The 25829-nt window shown below is 53.3% G+C and overlaps 3 protein-coding genes across 8 annotated transcripts; 2 read left to right on the forward strand and 1 right to left on the reverse strand.

Moving 5' to 3' along the window:
- The first annotated feature begins 436 nt into the window (after nt 1-436).
- Nucleotides 437-7004, forward strand: ROGDI (rogdi atypical leucine zipper). Its single transcript, XM_025916811.2, has 11 exons — nt 437-652; nt 729-800; nt 1860-1948; nt 2140-2194; nt 2890-2970; nt 3809-3904; nt 5159-5257; nt 5613-5726; nt 5821-5870; nt 5986-6112; nt 6431-7004. Exons 1-11 carry the CDS (start codon nt 608-610, stop codon nt 6470-6472), a joined length of 870 nt encoding a protein of 289 aa, XP_025772596.1. The 5' UTR covers nt 437-607; the 3' UTR covers nt 6473-7004.
- A 351-nt stretch (nt 7005-7355) lies between these two features.
- Nucleotides 7356-8288, reverse strand: SMIM22 (small integral membrane protein 22). 3 transcript variants are annotated; one of them, XM_086691420.1, is made up of 4 exons: nt 8135-8288; nt 7843-7984; nt 7620-7720; nt 7356-7470 (listed from the first exon to the last, which is right to left on the reverse strand). In XM_086691420.1, exons 2-4 carry the CDS (start codon nt 7970-7972, stop codon nt 7429-7431), a joined length of 273 nt encoding a protein of 90 aa, XP_086547546.1. In that variant the 5' UTR covers nt 7973-7984; nt 8135-8288; the 3' UTR covers nt 7356-7428. The 3 variants fall into 3 exon arrangements, with proteins under 3 accessions (XP_086547546.1, XP_086547545.1, XP_086547547.1); XM_086691419.1 differs by having other exon boundaries at nt 7843-7987; nt 8135-8283; XM_086691421.1 differs by having other exon boundaries at nt 7635-7720; nt 7843-7987; nt 8135-8281.
- A 5408-nt stretch (nt 8289-13696) lies between these two features.
- On the forward strand, nt 13697-23975 carry SEPTIN12 (septin 12). 4 transcript variants are annotated; one of them, XM_086691422.1, is made up of 10 exons: nt 13700-13827; nt 14213-14404; nt 17114-17239; nt 17324-17405; nt 19068-19205; nt 19350-19467; nt 19556-19651; nt 22470-22566; nt 23426-23522; nt 23596-23975. In XM_086691422.1, the coding sequence occupies exons 2-10, from the start codon at nt 14242-14244 to the stop codon at nt 23804-23806; spliced, it is 1128 nt and encodes a 375-aa protein (XP_086547548.1). In that variant the 5' UTR covers nt 13700-13827; nt 14213-14241; the 3' UTR covers nt 23807-23975. The 4 variants fall into 4 exon arrangements, with proteins under 4 accessions (XP_086547552.1, XP_086547548.1, XP_086547550.1 ...); XM_086691424.1 differs by having other exon boundaries at nt 13702-13827; nt 23471-23522; XM_086691425.1 differs by lacking the exons at nt 23426-23522; nt 23596-23975 and adding an exon at nt 22661-22797 and having other exon boundaries at nt 13702-13827.
- The last annotated feature ends 1854 nt before the right edge of the window (nt 23976-25829 follow it).

Here is a 25829-nt window from a genome sequence, read left to right on the forward strand (position 1 = left end):
GGCCTGTGCCCAGACCCAGAGCGCTGTGTGGTGGAGGGAGGAGGGCCGGGAGCGCAAGAACGGCCCCGCAGCCCTCGCGCCGGGACTGCGCCGGGACTGCGCCGGGACTGCTTGGTCATCCGGCTGGTTCCTCCTGGACCAACGGAACTCGCGACCTCCGCGGGAGGAGGGCGAGGCAGAGCAGGAACAGGCTGCCACGCCGGCCAATCGCCGGGCGCGGCGAGAGCAAACCATCCCTCTGGCCAATCAATGTGCGCAAGCGGAGCAGGGCGCCCTATCAGGGCCGGGGAGGGGCGGGGCAAGCGGCCGAAGAGCTCCAGCGGCAGAAGGCGGTGGACACGGCGCCCGAGCGCAGAGCGCTCGCGGTGGGTGCCAGCGGCAGCCTGGGAGAGCCGGAGCAGGCGGGTTCGCGCAGCCGCCAGCCTCGATTCGGAGCGCGGCTCGGCCGGTCGGCGGCGGGAGAGGCGGTCCGGGGGCGGGGCGGACGCGCGTGCCGCCAATCGGCAGCGGGGGTGGGCCCGGGTGCTGCTAGCGCACTGACGGCCGGTGCACCGAGCCTCGAGCTGACGGCGGGTGCCTGACGGTCGCTGGGCGGCGAGCGGCGGCGATGGCGACCGCGATGGCAGCGACGGCGGCGGAGCGAGCGGTGTTGGTGAGGCGCGCGGCCAGGGCAGGGTGGAGCCGGGGGCGGTGGGCCCGGGAGGCTGACAGTCGGCCTGTGCCCTCAGGAGGAGGAGTTCCGCTGGCTGCTGCACGACGAGGTGCACGCCGTCCTCAGGCAGCTGCAAGACATCCTCAAGGTAAGGCGCCTGGCGGGCCGGCCCAGCAGCGGCTCTTTCCCGGGCCGATGCCCCTGCCTCCCGAGCGCCTGCTGTGGGCGGGATGCGCGGTGTGCAGACCAGGCCCTGCCTCGGAGGACTGGGAGTCCAGTCGGGGTACCAACACATGATTGTCCACTTAATCACAGGCAGCTGTGTGAGCGCAGTGCGTTGGGCGTGGAATGAGCTCCCGGGCAGGGAGTCGGGGTCAAGGAAGGCTTCCACTGAAGCTGTTATCTCAAGGTCTCCAGCATCATACTCAACATCTGGGGGGCTCCCTTTCGCAAAAAGATTGCAGTACCCGCCTCACAGGGCTATTGTGAAATAAGTCCACTCACAGAAATGTCCAGACATTGCCTGGTAGGGCAGAAATTGTGAGTTGTCATGACTACTAACATTTTCTGACTCTGTCCCCACACCCAAGCGTCTTTTTTTTTTTTCCCCTTTTTTTTTAAATTTACATCCAAGTTAGCATATAGTGCAACAATAATTTCAGGAGTAGATTCCTTAATGCCCCTTACCCATTTAGCCCATCCCCCCTCCCACAACCCCTCCAGTAACCCTCTGTTTATTCTACATATTTATGAGTCTCTTATGCTTTGTCCCCCTCCCTGTTTTTATATTAGTTTTGTTTTCCTTCCCTTATGTTTATCTGTTTTGTCTCTTAAAGTCCTCATATGAGTGAAGTCATATGATATTTGTCTTTCTCTGACTAATTTCACTTAGCATAATACCCTCCAACCCAAGCATCTTAACCAAGCCAGGAGGCCATCTCTCTGTTCTATATCCTGGAGTTGGGCTTGAGGCAGGTTTCTGGGGAATGTGGAAGGAACAGCTATCCATCCACTCTGGTAGGACCTGAAACCCAGGTGAGGGCGGAAAGGCCTGAGAAATGGGAAGGTGCCCTGGAGGCTTGGATAAGGTGCTCCGGTGAGACCAACCCACTTGACCCTCCCCTGGCCAACCTAGGAAATGGGGCTTCTGGAAAGACCGTTGAACTGGATTGGATGAACTTTACCCTAATCCCCTTTGCCCTTCCAGGAGGCCTCTCTCCGCTTCACTCTGCCCTGCTCTGGCACCGGCACGGAGGGTCCTGCCAAGCAGGAGAACTTCATCCTTGGCAGCTGTAGGTGAGCGGGGGCTGAGCAGAAATGAGGGCGATGAAGCTGCTTGTGAGGGGGACACCTGGGATCCCTCCAGGAGAGGCTGCACAGCCAAGGCCCAGTAGGCCATCCTGGGACAGCGAGGGGCAAGCTGCCGGGAGGGCAAGGTGGTGGGAGAGGGCAGCCACAGGCACTGCTCTGACCCCCACGTGTTGCAGCACAGACCAGGTGAAAGGCGTGCTCACTCTGCAAGGGGACGCGCTGAGCCAGGCGGTGAGTCCCCCAGCCCCTCTCCCCTTTCTCTGTTGCTGGAGGATCCAGCGGGAAAGAGTATGGGAGCCTCCTGCTGGCTCTGCCACCAGTTGGCTGTGTGACCCTGGGCAGGATCCTTGACCTCTCTGGGCCTCAGTTTTCTCCCTTGTAAAATACTCCCCCCACCCCCCAGCAGCCTCCTCATGGAATTGGCATGTGGCTTCTGTGTGAGGTGCCGAAGGGAGATGTTTGCACACGGCCCAGCCCTGAGTCTGGGCCCAGTGAAGCGTGGGCAGCAGCGGGATTAAGCTGGCCCCAATTCAAAGTGAAATCGGCCAGCATCTGAGCTCCGTTGGTGCCAGGCACCAAGATGTGGGGGAAGGTGCCTCTCCTCCAGTAGTGGGTGGGTGCTCAGTCCATTGGCCTATACCTGTGTTCCCTTTTGCCCACAGTCACAGCTCCTCCTGGCTGAGGCCACCTTCCCCTTTCTGTTTTCCCTTTCATTTCTTTGTGGTTCCTCTTGGGCCCGAGTTCCTGTTTCCTGACCTCCTTGTTCACACTCCAAATGGCCACTGTGCTGGGAGACCTTCTGCCCTGTGGAATGACAGGGGCCCGAACCACCCCACACACCCCATTTCTGGCCCCCTGCTTAAGGGCTCAGGGTGGCCAAAAGCAGGAGGGTGTCATCCTTCTGCTTATCCACTCTTGCCCGTCAGGATGTGAACCTGAAGATACCCCGGAACAACCAGCTGCTGCACTTCGCCTTCCGAGAAGACAAGCAGTGGAAGCTGCAGCAGGTAGTTGGGCCCTTCCCCTACTGGGGCTCAGGCCACAAGGGCAGGCAGGGGCAGGCCTGAGAGGCACTGAGGGCTCCAGGCTGGCCATGGGGATTTGAAGCCGGAGCAAGCCTGGAAGGGTGTTTCCTAGTAGCAGAGCTGGGGCAGGCAGTTCCTGGGGCTCCAGAGCCTAGCCTTGAAGGAGGTGGAAAACCTGTCTGTAGGCCCCTGGGCCCCAGCAGGAACCACTGGGGTCCTCTGGAGCCAGGAACTCCCCTTCCCAGAGCCTCCAGGGGGCTTCTGATGGCTCCTGGAGACAGAGTCCATGTTCCCTACAAGCTCCTGTGTGATTGGTTGATCCAAGCCCCTTCCCCTCTCACTGGACACCAGCTGGTCTCCATCTCAGGGCCTTTGCCCATGCTCGGCTCTCTGCTTTTCTTGTCATTTGGGTGATCCTCAAGAATCACTTCCCTGGGGCCTCCCTTGACCTCCATCCATCAAAAGAGGCTCCCCCTCCCCCATCCTGCAGAGTCACCCTCTTTCCTTGTGCAAGTCAGTCTTTTTATCTTAGGCCTTTACTCTGCGATCACCTGCCCTCCTTTAGAAGGTGAGCTATGTGACAGCAGGCCTGCCACAGTCTTGCTATGTGCCCAACACCCAGCCAGGACCTGGCATTCAGAGGACACGGAGCTGGGAGCTGGTGGGGAGAGGGCAGGCAGGCGGTTCCCACCCCACCCCTCCAAGGAGAATGGCCCCTCATCGTGATGACTGGGGCAGGAACTCCCCACCGAGAGATGAAGTTGGCATCTCTTCCTCTTGAGGCCCAGCCCACTGACCTCTCGATGGGCACTGTTTTCAGATCCAGGATGCCAGGAACCATGTAAGCCAAGCCATTTACCTCCTTGCCAACCGGGATGAAAGCTACCAGTTCAGGACGGGAGCAGAGGTCCTCAAGGTGAGCAGCCAGAAGGGACAGGAGAACTAGGTTCCCTACCCCTGGCCCTGACCAGGCCCCTGGAGAATTCTGCCCCCACATCCTCAGGCGCAGCTGATGGCCCACCCATCACCTCTCAACGCACACATGTCCGTCCACCTACAGTCAAATGATTTATATCCCAGGTTCCAGACTCAGATTGAGATTCTGATTCTAGGGCCTCCGCTGTAAGCTGTGCAACCTCAGGTTACTTTCTTAGTCATTCTATGCCTCAATAGCCTCACCTATAGAGGGGGGACTCACTGCAGTGACGACCAGTTGTGATGATGCAGGTAAAGTAGCCTCTAGCAAATGCTCAGGAAGTGCTCAGCTACTACTAGTAGATGCTAGTAGTCACATGACTAGCACTAGAGGAACTCTTACAATTAGCAAAGGGAATCCACATGGTTTGCAGGGATCAGCTGCGCTCATATGCCCCAAACTCATGCTTAAACTCTGTCCCTGGTTTGCTATGTGTCTTCAGGTGATTCACTTTCCTTCTTTGGACCTCTGAGTCCTCATATGAAAACTTACAACTAATGGCCTGAGGTCCCTCCCAGAACTGTGACCACCCTGGGGACAGGGGGTGTAGTCCCCATGCCTCCACCCAGATTTGCCTTTCCTGGAAGCAAGGTCACCCCCATGCCCATGGCAATATCTGGAAGCAGTGGAAGTTGGGGCTCTGAGGAGTCCAAGCAAGAGTTTTAGTCATGGCAAAGGAAAAGGATGAGTTCCAGATGGTTCCACCGTTCACTAGCCATGTGACCTTAGCACTTGGGAGCTTCTCTTTCCTCAACTGTGAAAATGGGGCTGGTACCCCAGGCTAAGACCTGAACCTAGCCATGCCATCACCGTCCCTGGCTCCTTGCACCCAAGCTGGATTCAGGCCCCTTCTTCTAAGCTCCTTCATTGCCTGTACCCCCATCCACAAAGCCCTCATGCCCCTGAGACTGACCCTCAGGATCTCCCATGTTCCATTCCCCACTGGACCAGCACCCAGGATCCCATGCAGTAGAACCTGCTGGATAGGTGGTCACCACTGCAGACGTCCTACCCCCACCCTCAGCTGGAACCCCAGTACCTGCACCTTTAACAAGCCCCACACAGAAGGGATTCAGGCCTTGAGACCGTGAGCACCCAGGGCAGGAGCTGGGAGCTTCCATGACTTTGTCACGCTCTGATGTGGGAGGGCAGGGGCTGCCCTCGAAGCAGCTCTGACCAGCCCCCTGCCCACAGCTGATGGACGCTGTGATGCTGCAGCTGACCAGAGCCCGCAACCGGCTCACCACCCCGGCTACCCTTACTCTGCCTGAGATCGCTGCCAGTGGCCTCACGGTCAGTACCTTAGTCCAGCCCCTGCTCCAGGAGAGGGAATCCCCACTGAGGAGCCCAGCTTGCCCCTGGGAGGGACACGGGTGTGAAGGGGCCCTGGAAACCCCGAACTGCTGTCCGAGTCCTCTGTCTATGCAGTTTTCTGGGACAAGGTCCTTGGTTTCCACCCTGCGTCCCCCAAATGCTCCTAGTCTGCATCAGTGCTTCTCAAGCCTGGTGCAGAAAGCCACCCAGGACACCTCGGAAAAGTCTAGAAGCCCCAGTGCCTGGGTTGGGGAATGGGGTTGCTCAGGTGGTTCTGGGAGGCCTGCGCCTGCGCGACCCTCATCCGACCTGCTTGCCCGGTGCTCGTCCCCAGCGGATGTTCGCCCCTGCCCTGCCCTCTGACCTACTAGTCAATGTGTACATCAACCTCAACAAGCTCTGTCTCACCGTGTACCAGCTGCACGCCCTGCAGCCCAACTCCACCAAGGTGAGGGAACCCCACCCGCCCCCACGTGCCTGGCAGCCTCCAGGGCCTGACCAGCCTCCAGGGCCTGACCGGGTCTGGTCCCCTTCTTTCCTAGAACTTCCGCCCAGCTGGAGGCGCCGTGCTCCACAGCCCTGGGGCCATGTTGTAAGTATGCTGCTGGGGAGCACCCTGCCCTCCCCAACCCTTTGCACCTTGGAGCCTGGGGGGCCAGGCTGGTCAGCACCCCCCACCCAGGGGAGACCCTCCCCTCTCCCCACAGCGAGTGGGGCTCCCAGCGTCTGGAGGTGAGCCATGTGCACAAGGTGGAGTGTGTGATCCCATGGCTCAACGATGCCCTAGTCTTCTTCACAGTCTCCCTGCAGCTCTGCCAGCAGCTCAAGGATAAGGTGGGCCACGGGGGACTGTGGGGTCAGGGTGGGCCTCCCTCTCAGACACATTGGGCCAGCCAGGTGGCAGGCTGCTAAGCCTTTTCATCTTGGGGGGATCCCAAGGGCTCTGGTCATACCTCCAAAACACCCCCAAATCTCCATCGTACCCTCCACACACACCCAGCAGATGGGCCATGACGTTGCTGAGCAACAGTACCGTCTCCCTGACAAATTGCCCTTGGATGACCTTGAAATCTCACTCGGGTCACAGGTACAGCAAGGGAGGCTCCCTAGCACCAGCACTCACCATGTCCCCCCACCTCTCTCCCTCTCCAGATCTCCGTGTTCTCCAGCTACTGGAGCTACAGGCCTTTCTGAACAGAACCCCCAAGAGTCTGTCCACCTGGGACAGACAAGGGACCACCTTGTCCCTCTCAGCTATCCCCTCTCGGAGTGTTGGCCAGAGCCGGGCAGCATGGGCTATTTATTTTCGTCTTTACCCCATCCTGCCCATCATTTTTGCACAGATGGAAATGAACACTGGAATCACTAAAAAGAAGGGACGAAGGCTTGCTTTTCATTTTGCGGAGGGGGGTGGTCAGGAAGGCGGAGCAGAGATGTGGCCCACATTCCAAACCCTCCCTCCCTGCAGGCGGAAACCTTTGGACTCTGGGTGGGGCCAACCCCAGGGCTCTCCTTCCGCCTCCTTTTTCTGCTTGCTGAGCTGACCTTGGATGGTGAAGGGTAGCCATGCACACCCCCTCCATGGAGGGTGAGGAGTGGGTGGCGACCCTAAGCTGTGAGTTAGGGGAGCAGACAGAAGCCACCCACCGTGAGCTACGGTGTCCTAGAATGCGTTTGCTCAGCATCCCTGACAAGGCCTCTAGGAAATAAAGATCACCCCACTTTACCTGGAGCGTCTGTCTGTCTGAGTGAGGACCAGGCTGGGGATCCCTGATACTCAGGACCTGAGTGGGGTACCCAGTGACTGAGCCCTTGGCCTCCCCACACCACCTTTGAGGGGGTCCTCCGGGCTGCCACGGGGCTGAGTGGGATGGGAACAAGGGTTCTGCCTGGGGGTTCCAGCCCCTGAGTTGGGCCCCAGCTTCCCCTCCCATGGGCAGTTGCTGGTGATTCAGGGTCTGGTGGCCGTCGTGTAGGCTGAAAGCTGTGAGGAAGCAGGTGGGCATCTGGATAAAGCACTGAGTTCCCACACTGCCCACCCCTTGACGGGAGGCTCAGAACACACTCCAGACTCAGGTTCTGGACAAACAAGGCATTGTTCCTGTTGCCCAGCAGGACACACGGGCAGAGGGGCTGGGGGGCTCGGTGTGTTAAGGTTCCAGGGCCAAGTTATCCACACCCCTGCGGTGTTCCTACAAGAGAGGCACAGGAATCAGCTGGGCTTCACTCATGTGTCCCCTGCCTGCCCCCTGTCCACAGGAGGCCCAGCACCCTCGTCTCCCCAGTGCACTTCCAGGCTGCCCCTCGCACCTGCCCAGCCCAGGAGGCCAGTGGGGCTCACCTGATCGGGGCTCACCTTCTGGGATCTGGAGGTGCGGCGGCTGCAGCAGCTATAGCAGCAGCAGTGGATGCAAACAAGCAGCAGCAGCAGCAACACAGTGCCTGGGGTGGGGGGGGGGGGGGGTGGTGACAGGTGTCCAGAGAGGGTCCTGGCCACGTCTGGGTCAGGAGGCTTGGGGGGGGGGGGGGGGGCGGGCAAAGGCCAAGGCCACGGCCACACTCACCAAGGAAGATGAGAAAGATGATGAAGGCAGCAGTGTCCCACCTGGACTGGAACAGCTGACGGCTCCTCAGTTTCCCCAGCACTTCCTGGGCCGTGGTCTCCAGCTCCTCCAGGTCTTCTGCCAAGGCCATCTCAGCTCCAGCCTTCTGGGTACCACCAGCCCCCAAGGGGCTGCCTCAGAACTCAGTCAGACCTCTCACAGCCCAGCCCCTGCCCCCTCCCACACCAACACCCCCAAACCCCTGCCTGGTCCCCACCCCCCGCCCCCAGCAACTCGGCGCCCAGACTCCTACCAGCCTCCAGGCTCCCCCAGTCAGCCAGTCGCCAGGTCCTGAGAACACAGGCTACTTCCTGCTTCCGGATCCGCCACCCAAGATAGCTGCTACCTGAGGCCTTGGCACCTTGGCAACCAGCCCCACCCTTCCTAGGGGCGGCTAGGCTCCAGGGGGGTGGGGCCTGTGCCCTAACAGGTGTGCTTACAGCTTCCCAACAGGAGCAGGTGCTGCAGGACCCAGGGAGGTAGCCACGGGCCTGTAAGCTTCTTCACTCGGGGATTTTTCACTGTTTTCTCAACAGGCCAGACAGGCAGCCTGGAACACAGTATGGCCTGGGCCTCTGTTGACTTGAGTGAAGAGAGACAGACAGGAGGGAGGGACAGGGAGGGAAAAGTGGTTTCCATTTCCCCTCCACTGGGCAGATGGCATGTGCCTGGCACCATACTAGGAGTCTTTGTAGTCCTTGTCTCCTCTATTCTAATCCTCAGCGTGGTCGTTACAAAAAGATGATTATCCTCTCTCAGATGACCTCTTCCCCTGGAACTTGGAGCCTGGGGCCCCGACCCTGTCCAGAAAGGCAGCTCTCACTCTCCCTTCTTTCAGCGCAGACGTGTCCAGGCCCACCAAGGGCCAGACACTGCTCAGCACTTGAGGTTGGTTGGCCGTAAACCAAGTGGACACAATTTCTTAATTCTTGTGGTGCTTGTGGTCTAGCAGGGGAGAACGTGTCAGCTGATGTCAGGCTCCGCACCTAACACCATCCATTCATTTCCTGATTTGTCCTCAGGGCAAGCCTCAACTGGCATCACTGTCCTTTCCACTCACAGATATGAAAGGTGTGGCCTTGAGAAGCTCAGCGACCAGCTCAAGTCACATACCTAAGGTGCTCCTTCTCTGTCGCTGTGACATACAACCACGCACTTCATGGCTTCAAACCATACAAATTTATTGTCTTAGGGTTCTGGAGATCAGAGTCTATAACAGGTCGGCAGGGCTGTGTTTCTTTTGAAGGCTCTAGAGGACCGTCCGTTCCTTGCCTTTTCTGGCTTTCTAGTGGCCACGCCCACTGGTCATGCCAGTCTCTGCCTCCATGCTCATATATCCTCTGGCCCTGACCCGCCTGACCTCTCTGCTACAAAGACCCCTGTGATTACGTTGGCCCACAGGATAATCCCACCCTCTGAATCCTTAGTCACATCTGCAAAGTCCCTTTTGCTGAGTAAGTTACCATACTCTCTCAAGGGTCCGGGGATTAGGATGGAAACATCTCTGGGGGCCATGATTCTGTCAGCCATCCCCAGAGTGAGCAGAGAAGCCAGAACTGGGGCCCAGGCATTTAGACCCCAGAGCCCTTCCCCACCACATTCTAGGGTCTCCTGTCCTGGGTCCCCTTCTTCCACCCTACCACCCCTCCGTCCTATTCCAGATCTCAGACGGCTGTTGCAGGAGCAGGGGAGTTTTGAAACAACTAGAGTGTTACTGCAGAAGGAAAGGAGGAGGGTGCAGTTTGAGGTAGTTCCTCAAACACGCATGGTGGGGGGGCGGGGGCGGTGCCTGGGTGGCTCAGTCGGTTGAGGATCTGACTCTTGATTTCGGCTCAGGTCACGATCTCACGGTTCATGAGTTCGAGCCCCGAATCAGGCTCTGTGCTGACGGCGTGGGGCCTCCTTCGGATTCTGTCTCCCTCTCTCTCTGCCCCTCCCCCTATTGTGAGTTTGCTCTCTCTCTCTCTCTCTCTAAAAACTAAATAAATCTTAAAAAAGAAGAAAAGTTAAGGGGCATTAAGGAATCTACTCTCGAAATCATTGTTGCACTATATGCTAACTAGCTTGGATGTAAGTTAAAAAAATAAAATTAAAAAATTTTTAAATTTTTTTTAACGTTTATTTATTATTGAGAGACAGGCAGAGCATGAGCATGGGAGGGGCAGAGAGAGGGGGAGACACAGAATCCGAAGCGGGCTCCAGGCTCTGAGCTGTCAGCACAGAGCCCAACACGGGGCTCAAACTCACAAACTGTGAGATCATGACCTGAGCTGAAGTCGGTTGCCCAACCAACTGAGCCACCCAGGTGCCCCAAAATTTAAAAAAATTTAAATAAATAAATAAATAAAAATTAAAAAATAAAAAGTTACACGTGGTGATTGCGTATGGCCTAGCAATTCCGCTCCTAGGTATAGATAGACCCATGAAAATTGAAAACAAGTTCTCAAAGACTTGTACACAAGTGTTCACAGCAGCACTGATCACAAGAGCCAAAAGGTGGAAACCGCCCCAGCGCCTGTCAACCGATGAATGGATGACCACCACCAGGTGATTTGTCCATACAGTGGGATGTCATCCAGCCGCACAAAAGGAAGCAGTGACACCCGCTACAACATGGATGAACCTCCAAAACGTGACGCTCAATGAAGGAGACCAGACACAAAAGACCACATGGTGTGTAGGTCTGTTTCTGTGAAATGTTCAGAAAAGGCAAATCCATAGAGACAGGAAGTAGTTAGTGGTGGCCAGGGGCTGGGAGGGGGGGAAGAAGGGGAGTGACTGCTTAGTAGTGATGGGATTTCCTTTGGGGTGATGAACATATCTTGGAAAAGGATGAGGTGGTGGTTTAGCCACATTGTGGGTGTACTAAATAGTGATCTGCCACTTACCTGTTCTCTTTAGAGTGGATAATGGTTAGTTTTATGCAAATTAATTGTATGCAAATTTTACCTAAATTTTGTGTGTATATATATATATATATATATTTTTTTTTTTTTTTTTTTTTAAATAGGCTCTATGCCCAATGTGGGGCTTGACTCACAACCCCAAGACCAAGAGTCACATGCTCTACTGACTGAGCCAGCCAGGTGCCCCTTTACCGCAATTTTATTACTTTGTTAAGAATTTTTTTAAGTTTATTTATTTATTTTGAGAGACAGAACGCAAGAAGGGGTGGGGCAGAGAGAGAGAGAGAGAGAGAGAATCCCAATCAGGCTCTGCAGTCAGCAAGGAGCCCAACATGGGGCTCACACTGACAAAACTGTGAGGTCATGACATGAACCGAAATCAAGAGTTGGACGCTTAACTAACTGAGCCACCCAGGAGCTCCTTTCTACCTCACTTAAAAAAAAAAAAAAAAAAAGAGGATGGGGGTCCACAACTGTGGCCCCTGTCCCCCCACCACTTGTCCTGGCTGGGTGGGCAAGAGGCCCTCTGTCGCCTCTGCTCCCCACTGACCCTCAGCCTTCCTGTCCAGACCCCTGGGTGCCTTGTTACTTGTTTTTCATTATGAAAGTAAGACCTTCTAGGGGTGCCTGGGTAGCTCAATCAGTTAAGCATCCAACTCTTGGTTTCAGTTCAGGTCATGACCTCACAGTTTATGAGTTTGAGCCCTGCATCAGGCTCTGCACTGACAGTGCAGAGCCTGCTTGAGATTCTGTCTCTCTCCCTCTCTGTCTACCCCTCTCCTGCTTATGCTCTCTAAATAAATAAGTAAACTTAAAATAATAATAATAATAATAATAAAGTAAGACTTTCTGATGGCGGGGGGGGGGGGGGGCAGTTGCTCTTTATTAGGGAAAACCTGGGAAATTCCAACTTGTTAAAAGACAAAACCCAGAGCACCTGGGTGGCTCAGTTGGTTAAGCATCCAACACTTATCAAAATCTGAGAAATTACCACGTTACTAAAAGACAGAAACCACCTGTAGAGTTCTAAGATGGGAGCAGAGCAGTGATGGGGAAGCCATGCCAAGGCATATTTCAGGTGGGTCAGACCCCCCTCAGACTCAGATCCTGTTCCCAGCCCTTAACACCCACCCGTGTGTGGCCTTGGGGCACAATCCTTGACCTTCTCTGCCTCAGTTTCTTCTTCTGTAAAATGGGTGTATAAATATCATTTCCCTTATTCTTGGGTTAGATTGAATGGAATGATCCATAAAACACTTCCTTAGCACAATGAGGTGTTCTAGAAACATGCACTGAATGGCTATATATTACTCACCCAACTTATGGGTGTGATTCCCTTCAGTCTTCTGTTCTTTGTACACATTTGGACTCATCTGCTGTTCTCACACTGCTCAGATCACTTCACCCTGGGCTTTTCCCAATCAACACAGCCAAGAGCGCCATGCAAGTGACCACTGCTTTCTGCAAGCACGGTCATGACGCTTGTGATCCTAGTGGCTACCCACTGAGGCTCGCTTTTCTTTTCTTTTTTTTTTTTTTTTTTCCTCTCCCAGTTGCTCAGAATCCTACTGTCACTCACGTGGGATGGTTTTCCTAGGAAGCAGAATCTCGCGCTCAAGTTCAGTCCACAGGCCACCAGTACTGTTTGGTCATCCATGTACAACGTGCCCATTCGCTTTGATGAGGAGGCCAGCCTCCCATAACCCTTGAGAGCTGTGGACTTGTAGCTTGAGAGATTTCTCTATTGAGAAAGGAACCATGTTCCAGGGCAGGCTTTGCCCAGCCCCACCCAAAGCCTCAAGCCTCAAAGATGAAGTTTAAGCTCTGTCGTGAGATAGGTAGAAGGTAGGGAAGCACAAGGGCACAGGCAGAGAGGGACAGAAGGCTAGTTGGGGCTCAGGACAGTTGAGGTGAATGGACTAGGGCAGACTTGGTGAGTTTCAGCAAGCAAAGCAGGGTTGGCAAACCACTTCCTGCTTTTGTAAATAGTTTTACCTACACACAGCCACCCCCTTCACCTGTGTGTGGCTGCTCTCACACTACAACAGCAGGCCTGAAGAGTAGGTGTAATAGAGATATTATGACCCACAAAGCTCAAAATAACTCTTTACTATCTGGCTTTCAGAGAAAATGCTCAGCATCATGAGACAGAGGACTCCTCATGTGCCAGGAAACAGGTGAGAAAGTAGTGAGTGAGATGGATTTGTATAAGAAACATCGTGTCAGGGACACATCGGGGAGGGGTGAGGACTGTGGCAAACTGGAGAACTCATGGCCCAGCCAAAGAGGGCAGCTCATCAGCCATCAGAATTGCCAGGGCTTACAATCTCTAAGACACACTGGAAATCTAGATGTTCCCGTGAACAAGAAAAGCATTAGAGGGTACGCACGTGGACTCAGATCCCAACCCACCACTTCCTTACTAGGTGACTTTGCACAACTGTTTCAGACTCTGTAACCTGGAGGGAGTAACAGCACTAGCTTGATAGCACTGGGATGATCATGAAACAAGCTGCCATCCTACAGCCCCAGAACAATGTTATGCACAGACTAAGTGTAGGCTAAATGTTTCCTAAATCAATCTGGCCATTGAAAACACTGTGGCCCCAGCGGTGGACAGACCAAAGAAAACATGGACGTTCTGCTTTCTGGCTGCGGGTCATGGGTTTGCTTTTGCTAGCAGAGTCATGAATTTGGAAGTCAGAGGGACTGGCTGAAGCCCACTTAGCCCAGTTAGGTGACCTTGGGCAAGGGAGCTGCCCAGAGGCCCTGGGTTCCTGTCTATAGCACTAGGCCAGGGTCATTGTAAGGATTTAGGGTAAGTGTTCCAAAAGGACACTGGAAGAGCTTACCTGCCCCTGCCCTCAGCTCCCCGCTGTAGAGGAGGCCCACCCCTTGCCCCTCCCCCTGAAGTCATGGGGAAGGGGATGGAGTTCAGATTCTTCAGTTAACTGTCACCTTGTCTCCTCCCCCCTCACCACACACACCAGCTAGGACAGGGAAGCTCCTTGAAGCTCCGTCAGAGACCCAAGGCCATCAGGTGCTACACAAAGCTGCTTCTCTCTGTCACCATGGATCCAGACCCTGGGCTTCACCAGGCCGGCCACATTCTTCTGGGGGGAGTGTCTGAGCAAGGATACTGCCTGGGCCAGGGGTGGGGGTAGGGAGGAAACTGGGGTGGGGGAGGAACAGATTACTGGGCTGGTGTATCTCTGGGAAGGGATTCAGCCTCCTCTGAGAGGCAGCTCCTCCCTGTACTTCACTTCAAAGCCCTCAGGCCCTGGGGCCTTGGGGGATGGGTAGATCAAGGGGTATAATGTGTGGGAGTGCCAGGTGGCAGAGCTCAGGAGCCAGGGTCCAGAAATGAGAACTCAAGAGGGTCCCCCTCCAGAGCCCCAGTAACCCCCTTCTCCCCACCCACCCAGTTGACAGACATTGCTGTGTCCTTGACCCCATGGACCCGCTGAGGCAGTCCGCCTCCCCCTGCTCATCAAGACCCTCCAGCCCCAAGACCCCACCCTGCGAGATGCTTGGTTATGTGGGCATTGAGGCCGTGCTGGACCAACTGAAGATCAAGGCCATGAAGATGGGGTTTGAGTTCAACATCATGGTGGTGGGTGAGTGAGGGGCAGGGGCTCACGGGAGGACAGACCAAAGGATGCAGACTTGTGGGCGTGGGCGCGTTACTTCACCTCTCTGAGCCTCAGTCTCAACAGTGGGTCTGTTAATAGTCCCTCGCCAGATGTCATAGTTTAAAATCTGGAAACACTGAGGCATTAAAAGACAAAAATCATCCATGAAGCCCCAGCCAAACCCAAAGAGAGCAATAAAAGGGGAGGCCATGGCAGAAAGTGGTGAACACCCAGACCCAGATCCTGATCCGGGCCCTTAACACCAGCCAACGTGTGACCTTGAGCACAGTCCCTGACCCCTCTCTGCCTCAGTTTCCTCACTGGGTTTAGCACTGTCCTGGCGTTCAGGAGGTTCTCTGGAATTGCATTTATATGGGTGCAAAATTGATTCTGTAGGTCAAAACTACACCTTTCACAAAATAAACTGGGTAATAGCAGACTATAAAATGTCAGAGTGGGCAACACCAATTAAGGGCATTGTTCCAAGGCAGTGCTGTCCAATAGAAGTATAATGTGAGCCACATGATGTCATTGTAAAAATTCCCAGTAGCCACCTTTAAAAAAGGGAAGAGAAACTGGAGAAATTAATTTTAACCATTTATGTTACTTAACTCAGTATGTACTATCTTGAATGACATGTAATCCACACCCAAAAAAAATTGTCCATGAGAACTTTTGCATTCCTGGGGCATCTGGGTGGCACAGTCGGTTAAGTGTCTGACTCTTGATCTTGGCTCAGGTCACGGTCTTACAGTTTGCGAGTTCGAGTCCCAAATCGGGTTCTGCACTGAGGGCGCAGAGCCTGCTTAGGATTCTGTCTCTCCTTCTCTCTGCCCCTCCCCCACTTGTGTGTGCTCTCTTTCTCTCTCAAGGTAAATAAACTTTTTTTGAAAGTTTAAAAAAAAGAACTTTTGCGTTCTTTTTGGCACACACCAAGTCTGGAAAATCTGGGTTGTATTTTCCATTGATGGCATACCTCAATTCAGATTTTCCATATCACCCATGGCAGGAGCCAAGTGGGACTCCCATATTGGACAGCACAACCCTTCGGACAATTTTTGTTCAATACAAAAATACGTGTGCACCCTGCGTTGTGATGTAGGGTGTCCCCTTCTGCAGATGTGGTCCACCGAGTTTGAGAAGCTCCCACGGCAGGGAAAGTGGACCATCTACAACCACAGACAGTTTGGGTCAATCTCACCAAGTAGTGTCAAGCCAAAGAAGCCAGACACAAGAGACCACATGCTGTGTGCTTCCCTAAATCAAGAGTGGGCAGAGCTGCTCCCTGCTGATGGAAGCCCGGAGAGTGGCTGTCCCTGGAGTGTTGGGTTAATAGTTCCTGAGATGGGCATGATTGGGCTTGTGGGGAACTATATGCTCCATCTCTGGATCTGGTTCTGTATGCATGGGCCATTTAATTTGTAAGATACATTGAACTGCCCATCAGGGTGAATGGATAAACACAATGTGATCTCTCCATGCAATGGCACATTATTCAGCCATGAAAAAGAATGAAGTATTGACACCTGGTAGGACTTGGATGAACCTTGAAACCATTATGCTTAGTGGAAGCAGCCAGACATGAAAGGACAAATATTGCATGATTCCATTTCTTAAAAAAAATTTTTAATGCATATTCATTTTTGAGAGAGAGAGAGAGAGAATGAGCTGGGGAGGGGCAGAGAGAGAAAGAGACACAGAATCTGGAGCAGGCTCCAGGCTCCGTGCTGTCAGCACAGAACCCAACAAGGGGCTCGAACTCACGCACCGCAAGATCATGACCTGAACCAAAGTCGGACACTTAACCAACTGAGCCACCCAGGTGCCCCATGCATGATTCCATTTCTTTGAAATGTCCAGAGTAGGCAAATCCACAGAGACACAAAAAAATGGATTAGCAGTTGCCAGAGGTGATGATGGAGGGAAAATGGGGAGGGGTTGCTAATGAGTGTGAGGTTTCTTTTGGGGCAATGAGCATGTTTCTTGACGGTTAAAAAAACAACGTTCAGCCAAGTACATTTGAAGATCTAATTGTGACATGATTCATGAATCAGGCAGCACCTGGTCAGCAGGTAAGAAGTGAGCTCCAAGGAGTTGTGCAGAATGCAAGGTTTCTATATAGAAAGGAGGATGTGAGCAAGGAAGTTATTAGCAAAAGGAAAGGATTATTACAGGCAGGGTTTCTTTCCCTTAGAGGACAGGCAAAGGGTCTTAGGTGGATGACTTCATCTTCCTTTGGGGGACAGTGAGGGCCCATGTGACATGACTCACCGGTGCTGACCAGAAAATCCCTGACGGACCAGTTTAGGCTACGTTTCCGGGGGAGGTTGGAACTGCAGTTAAGTTAGATATTAGGCACCCATTTGGAGACTTGGCCTAAGTTCTGCCATTTGCGGCCTGTGGATTTCTTTCTAATAGGAGCTACACAGAATTGGTGGGTACACAACACTGTGAATGTACTAAATGCCACTGAATTGTTCACTTTAAATGGCTAATGGTTAATTTTTTTACTGCATGAATTTTGCCTCAATAAAAATGGGTGGGATAAAGATTCAGGGGGACACCGACGATAGCACCCGCTTTTCAGTATTTATGTTATGCTTAGAAAACAGTTCACTTTCTAAAACTGTTTAACAGCCTGAGAAGCACTGCCTAAAATGTCCACCTCTGTTGCTGTCATCTGGTTACCCCCAGGGCAGAGCGGGCTGGGCAAGTCCACAATGTTGAACACCCTTTTCAAGTCCAAGGTGTGGAAGTGCACCCTGCCGGGCCTGGCGATGCCCACACCCCAGACGCTGCAGCTGAAGTCAGTGACCCATGGTGAGTGGTCCACCACCTTCACCCCACCCACCCCACCCCACCCCACCCAGGCCAATCTCTTCCTACTCCACTCTCCACGCACAGTCATCGAGGAGAAGGGTGTGAAGCTCAAGCTGACAGTGACTGACACGCCTGGCTTTGGAGACCAGATCAACAATGACAAATGGTGGGTCCTTGACAGTGGGGGCCGAACCCTGGTTGCCCCTGCCCCTGCCCCTCCAGCCCCTGGGAAACATCCCAGCCCTGAAACACCTGACTGTGGCATCTTGGAGCCTCAGTCTATTCATCTGTATAATGGGTGCATGCAACCAGCCCTCCAAGATTGAAGGGAGTCAAGTACATAAAGGTCAGAGCTTCCTGCCTGGCACACAGTAGGTGTTCAGTCAAGGTTATGATATAGCAGAAGTTAGAAGCCCACACTACAGAGTCAGGACCACAGAGTTAGACCACTTTCCAGTTAGGTAACCTGGGACTGGTCATGGAAGCTCTCTGAGCCTCAGTTTCCTTCTTTGTAACTTGAGGGTGATGACACCCACCTTGCAGAGTTGTTCTAGGCTCTCAGTGACAAAACCCACGACAGTAGTTGGTCACACACACACACACACACACACACACACATGCACACACACAATCAGGACTGGATGCATAATTTGTGGGACCCAGTGACATGAAAATGTGGGACCCATTGTTCAAAAAGTATTACGAATTGTAAAACCTTGACCACAGGACATTGAATGAACTGCAAGCCCTTCAAAGCACGGAGCTCTGTGGAAATGGTCTGTTTGTGCTTGTATGAAGCCAGCCCTGCATACAATGCTTCATTGAGCACTTGCTTCGTGCCAGCCCTGTTCTAGACATGGGGATACAACAATGAACAAAACAGATGAACACCTCTGCCTACGTGAAATTTACATTGTCATGGGAAGGGGGGCTGAGCAATGAACACAACAAATCAGTTATACATAAGGTGGTCCTAAACTCTATCATTCAAGGAGGACATTTCTGAGAAGGGAAAGCATAGGGAGCTGTAGAGGGATTGCAACTTTAAGCAGAGTGATCATGAAAGACCTCCCGGATAAGGTGACACTTGGGTGGATTTCCAGGATATGAGAAAATGAGCATTGTGGACATGCAGGGGAAGAGTGTTCAAAGTGGATAGTGGCATGTGCCAAGGCCCTGCGGTGGGCAGAATGGTATGTTCATGGAAAGCTGGTGTGGCTGGAGGTGTGTGCATGGTAGGGAGAAACGAGGAGGGGAGGGCAGGCAGAAGAAACAGTGATATGCTGTAGGGCCTGGTAGGGCAGTGTAAGGACTTAGGCTTTTCTGTGGCCACTGTGGGCAGGCTGAGCAGAAAAGGGATGTACTCTGACTCCTGTTTTTAAAAGGATCTTAAAAAAAAAGGGGGGTGGATGAGTCCTTTTGGCTGCTTGGTTGACAATAGCCTGGCAGGGGAAGGGACCCAGGGAGAGGACTCAGGAGATCCTTGCAGCAATGGCGTGAGTGCCCACGGTGGTTGGAACCCGGCTGTGGCGATTCATCTCTTTTAAGACCACGCCCCAACAAAGTAGGTGCTCTTATTCTCTCCATTTTATGAACGAGGAAGCCAAGGCCTCAGCTTGAGAACGGCAGGGGTCTCACTGATAATTCAGGGGAGCGGGGGGAGGGTGATCAGGTAACCACAGGTCTCAGCTCGTACAGGAACGGAGGTCCTGTGTCCTGGGCCAACTGGGGCAATTGGTCTTCCGAAGGGGAGACCACCCAGAGGACCTGGGGAGATGGGTGGGGCTCCCAGGGGCGGCTCTGAGGTCGGGTCCGTCTGCCACCCCAGCTGGAACCCCATCCTGGGCTACATTAATGAACAGTACGAGCGGTACCTGCAGGAGGAGATCCTCATCACCCGCCAGCGCCACATCCCCGACACGCGGGTGCACTGCTGTGTGTACTTCGTGCCGCCTACTGGGCACTGGTAAAGGGCTGAGCCAGCTGGGGGAGGGACCCTGGCCTGGGGCAGAGAGGAGGAGGAGGAGGAGTCCCTGGCCTGGGCTGCAGGCCGGCACCCCCTCACTCATCCACTGCCACTGCCTCCACTGTTGCTGCCCTGCCTGAGCAGCCTGCGGCCTCTGGACATTGAGTTCCTACAGCGGCTGTGCCGGACCGTGAACGTGGTGCCTGTGATTGCCCGGGCCGACAGCCTGACCCTTGAGGAGCGAGAGGCCTTCAGGCGCAGGGTGATCTGGGCGCCCGGGGTGATGGGGCCGGTGGGGGCAAGGAGGAGGCCAAGTGCAGAGGATGAGATGAGGTCACCTGCGTCCCCAGATCCAGCACAACCTGAGGACTCACTGCATCGAGGTGTACCCACAGAAATGCTTTGACGAGGATATCAATGACAGGATCCTCAACAGCAAGATTCGGGTAGGAGGCCACGGGGTGGGGGTGGGGGGCAGGCTGGTGTGACCACGGCTGGGCGATTTGCTTTCCACCTGCTCTTTCTGTCTAAAGATTCATCTCCCTCTACAGCTTGGGGAAAGTTCACATACTTCTGGCAGGTATGAATCTCCATACATACATAAACTCAAACATCAACAACCTACAGAAATGGGAGGGAGAAAAGGCTTGCAAATGGTTTATCTGATATGGGTCTTGTATCCTGAACATAATAAAGAACCCTTACAAATTTAGAAATGGGCAAAGGTTTTGAATGACATTCCCTCAAAGAATTTGGACAAGAGGACGATGAGCCCACAAAAAGATGTTGGTTCGACATCACCAGTCATCAGGGAAATGCAAAGCAAAACCACGAGGTACCGATTCATACCCACTAGGGTGGCTGTTTGCAAAATGACAGACAATCCCAAGTGTTGGTGAGGATGTGGAGAAGTTGAACTGGCAGGCAGATGCTGCTGACGGGAATGTCAAACAGTGCTCCCACTTTGGAAAATAGTCTAGCAGTTCCTCAAAAGGTTAAACGCTGAGTTACCATGGTACCCAGCAGCAAGCCCACTCCCAAGAGAAATGAAAACCTATGTTCACATAAAAACGTGTACACAGATGTTCATGGCAGAAATACGTGTAATAGCCAAGGAGTGGAAATAAGCCAAATGTCTATTCACTTATGAATGACTAAATAAATACACGTGGTCTGTCTACACAATGGAGTGTCCTCCAGGTATAAAAACGGATGGATGTAGCACTGACACCTGCTGCAACACGGATGAACCTTGAAAACATGAAGCGCCTGGGTGGCTCAGTCGGTTGAGCGTCCGGCTTTGGCTCAGGTCATGATCTTATGGTTTGTGAGTTCGAGCCCTGCATTGGGCTCTGTGCTGACGGCTCGGAGCCTGGAGCCTGCTCTGCATTCTGTGTCTTCCCCTGTCTCTGTTCCTCCCTACTCATGCTCTGTCTCTCTCTCTTCCTCTCTCTCTCTCTCTCTCTCTCTCCTTCCCCCTCCCTCTCTCTCAAAAATAAAAAAAAAAGAAAAAAAAAAGAAAAGAGAAAAGAAAAGAAAACACGAAGCTCAGTGAGAAGCCAGACACAAGAGGACAAATATTACATGATTCCATTATATGAAACGTCGGAATAGGTAAATCGTATAGAGACAGAAAGTAGATTAGTGGTTGCCAGGAGCTGGGGGGTCAGGAGCAGTGGGGAGTGACTGCTGATGGGTGTGGGGTGTCATTCTGGGGCAGCGAAAATGCCCTGGAGTTAGACTGTGGTGATGGCTGCACAGTCTTGTGAGCTGCACCTTTCAAAGGGTGAATTTTATGGTACGTGAATTACATCTCAGTAAAGCTGTTTCAAAAGAGAAGGAAAGAGGGAAATAGCTAACCTCTTCTTTTTCTCCTAATCAACTGAATTCCACCTCCAAGCCCCTATCTTGTCGTCCTGGTGGTTTGTCCAATGTCAGTCTGTCTGGATCCTGCAAAGGACTCAGGTGAGGGCTGAGATTCATCATGCATTGACCTCAGGCCTTGAATCACTCCCTCAGGGACCGTGTTAACCTGCACAGCGGTGCTGTTGCCTGGATTAGAAGCAAACAACTCTGCCTTCACAGACATGGCCCACATGTGATTTCAGCCCCACACAGATTCATGGCCAGTTCCCTTTGTGCAGTAAACAAACCACATCCGGACATGGCCCTGTTTCCCATCTTGGACCCAATGTCTCCACCATTCCCTCTTTCCCCTCCCCACTGGCACAATAAACAGGATCTCCTGTGAAACGTTCAAAGAGCCTTGACCTTGACCAGTTTCTTTCTGTCCTGAGGCCTGAGAAGGCAGCAGCGTGGCCGCAACTGACACAGACCTGAACATACTGACTCAACATCTCAGTAAATCGTCCAGACATCTAACATTTATTGAGGGTTTGCTCCAGGCTGCCGCAGGATAAGCGCAGAACAGATAATTATGATTGCCACCATTGATTACTATTCCTCATCACAAATTAACTCCTGGAAATAAAAGCAAACCCCTAAATAGCAGTTTGGAGTTCAGGAATTTGAGTCTCCACTTCCGGCCATGAGCAAGTGAACCACCAGAATTTTCAGCAGGGCTCAGCAAACTTTTTAGTGAAGGGCCACATGATGCTAAATATGTTAGGCCTTGTGGGCCAACTGGTCTCAGTGCAATTACTCAACTCTGCTGTTGCAGCACGAAAGCAACCTAGACGTGAGTAAATGAATGCATGGGGCTGTATGCCAACAGACTTTATATGGGGAAACAGGCAGGAGCCTGATCTGGCCCATGTACCGTAGGTTGCCAGCCCCTGGGTTGCAAAGTCATGTCATTTAACCCTCTTGATAACCGATGAAGGTGATTGCAGGTCATCTCTTACCCAGGTAAGAGATGGGACATCCCTAAGATTATATTATTAATGTGGCTCTGAGTAGCCTTCCCAAACATTCACAAAGCCCTGTGCAGGTACTCTTCTGACTCCCATTTTACAGATGAGAAAACTGAGGCATTGATCAGACTTTTTTTTTTTTTGAAAGATTTTATTTTTAAGTAATCTCTACACCCAACGTGGGGCTCGAACCCACAACCCTGAGATCAAGAGTCGCAGCCTCCAGCAACTGAGCTGGCCAGGTGCCCTGTGTCTTTTGACTTCAGATCTCTGTGCTCCTTCTACCACTGTCTCCCCACAAAGGACAGTGTGCCTCCCCCACCCCACCTCCGTGACTTCTCTACCCACCTCCTAGGCAGGGCCAACCCTTTTGTCTCCTCTCCTCCCGCAGGACCGGATCCCCTTTGCTGTGGTCGGGGCCGACCGACAGCACCTGGTGAACGGGAGGTGTGTCCTGGGCCGGAAGACCAAGTGGGGCATCATTGAAGGTCAGTGCAGGGACTCTGCAGAGAACGCAGGTGAGGGTGGGCTGAAAATCCAGGCGCATCCTGCTGCCTCCGGCACCCTCAACACTCATCACAGGGCCCAGAGTGGGCAAGCCCACAACCAGGAAGCAGACAGACCTGGAAATCAAGTCCCTCCTTGCAGCGGGGAGGACTCAGGCAAGTTACCTGACTCTCTGGGCCTCAGTTTCCTCACAGTAAAATGGGCATCAACCTCATGCATGGCCATTTGCGTCTGTGCGACCAACGAACTGCACATCTGTACATGGAAGGTGGTTGGACAGGGCAGGCCACTGCTTTGCATGATGCCCACCACCCAGAGGACACCCTATGCATTTGCCAGAATTTGTTGTGGGCCTTCTGTGTGCCAGGCATACTCTACGCGCTTCCTCAGGGGATACACTGAAAGCAGGACAGACAAGGCTCCTGTCCCCAGAGAGCTGATGAGACAATGACAGGTGGGAGAAGGCGGGGCAGGAGGCCAGGCTACCTGAGGGGGTGGAGGGAGGCCTCTCGCTGCGGGGGTGGGGGGTGGGGGGGATGGGAAGTGAAGGAGGAGCAGCCAGGGTCTGGGCCCCCCATTTATCCACATAATCACTAAAATAATATAATATATATGGTATCATACACATACTGTACTGTAGTAATTATTAAGTGGACAATAATAAATGATTAGTGGATTCATTGACTCAAGTATTGGTAGCAGCCTTCTGTACCAGGTGTGGGGGGCACAGCAATGAATAAATGGACGTGAGAAAAGACAGTGAGAAATGTGGGCGGAAAGGTTGCGGTGGATATCAGGGGTACACAGCATACAGTGGGCGCTTACTCGGTGCTCATGGAGGGCAAGGCAGGTGGACAGGGCCAGCGGTCTGGTTGTGTCTTGCAGTGGAGAACATGGCGCACTGTGAGTTTCCTCTGCTGAGAGACCTGCTCATCCGGTGAGGGTGCAGGGACCCTGGGGGGCGGGGGACGCTGTGGCCAGCCTGGGCTCAACTGCCTCCCATCTCCCAGCTCCCACCTCCAAGACCTGAAGGACATCACCCACAACGTCCACTACGAGAACTATCGAGTTTGCAGACTCAACGAGAGCCACGTGCTGCCTCATGGGCCCTGCTGGGTGAACCTGGCCCCGACCCCACCAGGGCCCTCTGTCGCTCCCGGGCCCTCCAAGGTGTGCACGCAGGCACGTGAGGACTCTGACGACAACGAAGATGACTACTGAGCACGGGGGCGGGGGCGGGGCACCCGGCAGCCCCCAACACGGGACTGTGTAGGAGAGGGTGTATTAAAGGCGGACGTTGCTTTTAATGAAAAGCTGTGCTTTGAAAACAAAAGGCGTTTTGTGAATGAGTTCTTTGAGCTATCCTCAAAATAAAGTACGGTTCTTTTAAAAATAACCGTGTGAGGGGCGCCTGGGTGGCTCAGTCCGACTTGGACTCGGGTCATGATCTCGTGGTCCGTGAGTTGAGCCCCGCGTCGGGCTCTGTGCTGACAGCTCGGAGCCTGGAGCCTGTTTCCGATTTTGTGTCTCCCTCTCTCTCTGCCCCTCATCTGCTCATGCTCCTTCTCTCCATGTCTCAAAAATAAATAAAACGTTTAAAAAAATTTTTAAATAAATAAAATAAAATAACCGTGTGAGACCCAAGGCCCTCGGGGATCCTGAGGACCCGGGAGCTCGTGCCTTGGACAACCGGCCACTCCTGCCCCATTCCAAATGAGGCTCTGCTGTCACTGCCGACCCTCCTTCCTGGCACAGGGTCAGGCCCTGTCTCATAAACACTTACCAGTTCCCCGTCTTCAGCTCTCGTCCCCAAGCTCTGTGCTCCCCGCTCCTGTCTGCCTCTCTGCCCTGCCCTGGCCGACCAGCGGCGGGGAGAAGATTGTCCTCTCAGCTCACGCAGGGAGAGGAAATCCATTCTTCTTCTGCCCTTTAGCTCTTCTAGAGTCCTCAGCAGATGGGGTGATGCCCACCTAGTACTGGGGAGGGAGATCCTCTTTACTCAGTCTACTGAATCAATGCTAATCTCTTCCGGAGACATTCTCACAGATGCACCCAGAAATTATGTTTTACCAGCAATCTGGCCATCCCTCGGCCCAGTCAGGTCGACACTTAAAAAAATTTTTTTTAATGTTTGTTTTCATTTCTGAGAGAGACAGCACATGAGCGGGGGAGGGCCAGAGAGAGAGGGAGACACAGAATCTGAAGCAGGCCCCAGGGTCTGAGCTGTCGGCACAGAGACCAACGTGGGGCTCAAACTCACCAACTGTGAGATCATGACCTGAGCCGAACCTGGACGCTTGACCGACTGAGCCACCCAGGCGCCCCTCAGTCAAGTTGACACTTAAAACTAACCATCACATGAGCTACAAGTTGCCTCCTGCATGATGCCCTCCTTGGCTTCCCAAGTCTGACGTATTCACTGCCCGACGTACTCTGTATGTATCTCATGGTTTCTTTTCAGGTCAGTGTCCCTATCGGGCTGGGACCTCAGTGAGGATGGAGATCTATCAGACAAGAGCTCAGTACCCAGCTGTTAAATGAATGACCCTTGGAGCCCCTGCCTCAGCTATTAACCCCTCAAATTCACAAACCTACCTACCAGGCTTGAGGATCTCCCAGGGCCTGTGGGGACCCACACCTAGCACGCCAACATCTCAGAGGCAGTGTGCTGCTACATAGGGGCCGAGCACATTCCTAGGGTTAATATTAGCCCTGGGCAATAGGGCAATGTCTACAGCACACACCCTTTGGCTCAGCAGTTGTATTTAGACATTGTAATCAGAAATTCTATCTCTAGGAACAGATCTTAGGGATAGACCAGAGTTTCTCAACCTTAGCACTGCGGATGTTTGAGGCTGGGGCATTCTTTGTTGTGGGGCTGTCCCATGCATTATAGGATGTTTAGCCCTGGGCCTCCACCACTGGATGCCAGTAGCAACGTCCCTCCCGCCGTGACATCAAAAATGTCTCCTGGGGCACCTGGGTGGCTCATTCAGTGGGGTGGAGTGTCTGGCTGTTGATTTTGGCTCAGATCATGATCCTAGGGTCATGAGATCAAGTCCTGCATCAGGCTCTGTGCTGAACTTAGAGCCTGCTTAAGATTCTCTCTCTCCCTCTGCCCCTCATCCCTGCTCATGCTTGCTCTCTCTCTCTCTCTCTTAAATAATAATAATAATAATAATAATAATAATGACGATAATGTCTCTAAACATTATTCACTGACCCCCTGGAGACACAGTCTCCC

Source organism: Puma concolor, chromosome E3 (genome assembly GCF_028749965.1).
Source record: "Puma concolor isolate L17-30 chromosome E3, mPumCon1.1.hap2, whole genome shotgun sequence".
NCBI lineage: Eukaryota > Metazoa > Chordata > Mammalia > Carnivora > Felidae > Puma > Puma concolor.